This window comes from Alligator sinensis, unplaced genomic scaffold, assembly GCF_000455745.1.
Source record: "Alligator sinensis unplaced genomic scaffold, ASM45574v1 scaffold506_1, whole genome shotgun sequence".
Lineage (NCBI taxonomy): Eukaryota > Metazoa > Chordata > Crocodylia > Alligatoridae > Alligator > Alligator sinensis.
Window position 1 is genome coordinate 1397609 of NW_005842215.1, and position 3326 is coordinate 1400934.

Genomic DNA, 3326 nt, shown 5'->3' on the forward strand with positions numbered 1-3326 from the left:
TTTGCAGGTCGTGGCCACGCTCCGCCTGGCGCTGCTGGTCCCGTGGGCGGCCGGGCTGAACTTCACGTACCACCACCAGCCGGAGATGGAAACCTTCCTGCGGGGCGTGCAGGCGCAGCACCCCGGCATCGCGCACCTGCACAGCGTGGGGCGCTCCGTGCAAGGTAGGCGCGCGGGTGCCCCTCAGAGAGCGGGAAGGGGGTGACTCTGAAATGGCTGTTTTCTTTCTAAAGAAACGCCACCCTGTGCAGTTTCTCCGTCCCCGCTTCGGCAGCCTGCACAGGACCCCCGGGCCCCTCGAGCGGAGGAAAAGCCTTCCTCTTTTAATGCCCCGGGATCGCGGACTCCTGCGCGCTGTCATTCTTCGCTCGCTCAGCCCTCGGGGTGCGCACAGAAGTTGCTTTAGTCAGCACTTCAGGCGCCGTATTGCCCTGACTTCACAGAAGTGCACGGCTTTCCGGCACTTTAAAAATGGGCACAGAGCTTCAATTAACCCTTGTTAAATGGAGGTATTAAATTTGGAGCGCTATATTTTAACAGCTGCATTTCTAAACCTGGGGGTTGCAACCCAAAAGTGGGTGGCAAGAATATATGAAAGGGTCGTGAGCAAACTTTAGAAATGGATTCTCCTTTAAAAGAGAAAAAACGTGGGAAATCGTGGGTTTCCCCATGTGGGCTGGCAGAGCTTCAGCCTGCAAGGGGGTGCTTGGGGGCCCCCCCTGCTCCACACACCCACCTCCGTCCCCACACATGCCCTTTGTCCCACACTGGTGCACTGGGGGCAGCAGGTCAGGAGTGAGGGGCACTGAGTTGGAACTGGTCATTGATGTTTACAAATGGGTCCTGGTACAAAAAAGGTTGAGAACCATTGTTTTACAGCACTTTAAATAACTTCTGTATGTCTGTCAAGTTTCTGCCCAGTGGGGAAACCCCAGGAGGCTGTGGAGTGCCACCTACTGCCTAGCCTGGAAAGTGCGGAGAGACTCATAGACCCCCTTCGGCCTCCCCACATCAAACATTGCACTTCTGTCATGTTTTAAGAGCGCTGTACCTTTATAGCGCTATAAAAAGTTTTCTGATGCCTGAGAGCAGATGCTTTTACTGGCTTAAGTAGGGGGTTGCAAAAGGTTGGCAGCTTGCTCAGTTGTGGTAGTTCCTAGAATTATCTGCTTAATTCTGCCTGGCCAAAAACATATCTTTTTTTTTATTCTGGCAACATCTGCTAGCTGTTGCACTACATCCAGCAATGTTTATTGGGGTGGCAAGAACATTTCAGGTAATGTCTGTTGCAGTGAGCCATAACTTCTCCAAAGTTACATCGTGAAACCTCTGATCTGAGGCCACACCATGAAACTAGATGTTTTTGGTTGCTGACTTCAAAAGCCAAAGGGATTAAAAGGAGATTCTTATTGTTCAGGGCTATAATGATGGTATTGCAGCATGTGTGTGTGTGGGATTTGTTTTGTTTTGTTCTCTCCCCCTCCCCCCAGCTTAGAATCATAGAAAATTAGGGTTGGAAGGGACCTCAGGAGGTCACCTAGTCCAACCTCCTGCTCAAAGCAGGACCATCCCCAACTAGATCATCCCAGCCAAGGCTGTATCTATCTGGGTCTTAGAAACTTCTAATGACTGAGATTGTACCTACAACGTCTCTGGGTAGCCTTATAACTTGAGGATAAGTTTGAAAAATATTTTATTCCTGGAGTTGTTCATTATTCTAACATACTAGACTAATTACAAAAAATACTCTGTATGACATGCTGAAAACCTGCCTTTCATTCCCTTCCTTTTTTTGGCACCAAGTCTCAAACTCAGCAGGAGAGTATGCCTCTAGCTATAACTGGTTTTCTGTCTGTGTGTATTTTAGTTTGCTCTATCTCCATTCAATTTCAGCACTCACTAAGAATTTTATTAGGGTATTGACACATTCATGCCTTTTGAAATTAGATATTAGCAACAGGAGTTCTCACTTGATTGGGAAAAATGAAATTAAGAAGTAAGCTATAGAATTAGAGATGAAGAGTTCTTCAGTTTCTTGAGAAATGTCATATGTAAGTATAGTCTTAGCAATAATTAAATCTGTGACTTTTTTTCCAGTAGATCCATACCACTTTACCACAGTTCAGGTAGATCAGTATGAAGAAATGGAGTATCTAGAACAGTGGTTTTCAAACTTTCATTTACAGACCTCTTTGGAAATTTCGAAGGGAGGTGCGGACCTCTTTGAATAGTAAGTGTGGGTATTCACATACTTTTGATTGATCAGCATCATCTTCTGCAGACCCCTTAGACATAGTCTGCAGACCCGCAATGGTCCGTGGACCACAGCTTGAAAACCACGGATCTAGAACATCTCTGCCAACTAGAGCAGAAAATAAAATACAGTTAAATATGTGGTTTCAGATTTTCTCAGGGGCACTTTTTTCAGGGAAAGCATTTTTCTTTCTAAGAGTCTTGACTTTTCTGGTTCCTTCCAAACACTGTTTGTGTCATCTGTGGAACCAGTTGCCATACCAATGCTTGTATGCACAAACTCAGTTATGCTCTCTTTTACTTTAAGAAAAGAACCAAATAGTAATGAGGAAGAATTAAACTAGTTAGAGAATTGAAGATTTTAGAAATAGAATGAATACATTAAGTTGTTTTTTCCATTCATTCCAATGGAGATTTGCTCCCAAATGTTAATATTTTACTATGAGGGATCTTAACAAATAATAGGTCCAAATTCTGTCCTCATTGGAAATAATGAACGCCAGGGATTTCATTCTGTATAATCAGTGGTTGTCTTTGGACTGCATTTAATCACAACCTTTTTCAGCCTGAGAACTTAATAAATTGGAATCAATGTTTAAGCAATTCCACAACTGCCATTTAAAAAAACCCCAAAACTACCTGTCTAAGTTGAATCAGTTCAGGAATGTAGCCCTCCACTCCTCCTACATGCATAAGCAGAACAAGGGCAGAAAGCGTGCTATCAAGTGAGCATCATACCTGCATCATTCAAAATGGGAAGGGAAATACTTTCTTCCTTTCTCATCCTCATGTGGTGATTAGAGTAGTTTAAAAGAAAATACAAGTAGAACAATTGCAGCAAGGGGGACTGAATCTGTCCACTTCTAGATTACTGGGCAATTGCCCAAAAAGTTGGAGACCTTAGTTTTATGTCAAGTCAGGCCCAGTGGATTTGCATGTGGAGGATCTACATGTATAATGTGGGTCCTAACTACTAGGACAGGGGTGGGCAATTATTTGGACCAGTGGGCCACATAGGCAGTTTTGGGGAGCTGTTCCAGGCCAGTCACCACCCCCCACACACATACCCACAA

The 3326-nt window shown here is 44.6% G+C and overlaps 1 protein-coding gene across 1 annotated transcript in view; it reads left to right on the top strand.

Moving 5' to 3' along the window:
- Positions 1 to 3326, top strand: part of CPM (carboxypeptidase M) — a 79471-nt gene that overhangs the window by 2318 nt on the left and 73827 nt on the right. Inside the window, exon 3 of the mRNA XM_006026975.3 lies at positions 8 to 164. Coding sequence (XP_006027037.1) covers positions 8 to 164 — 157 coding nt within the window. The remainder of the gene's footprint in view (positions 1 to 7; positions 165 to 3326) is intronic.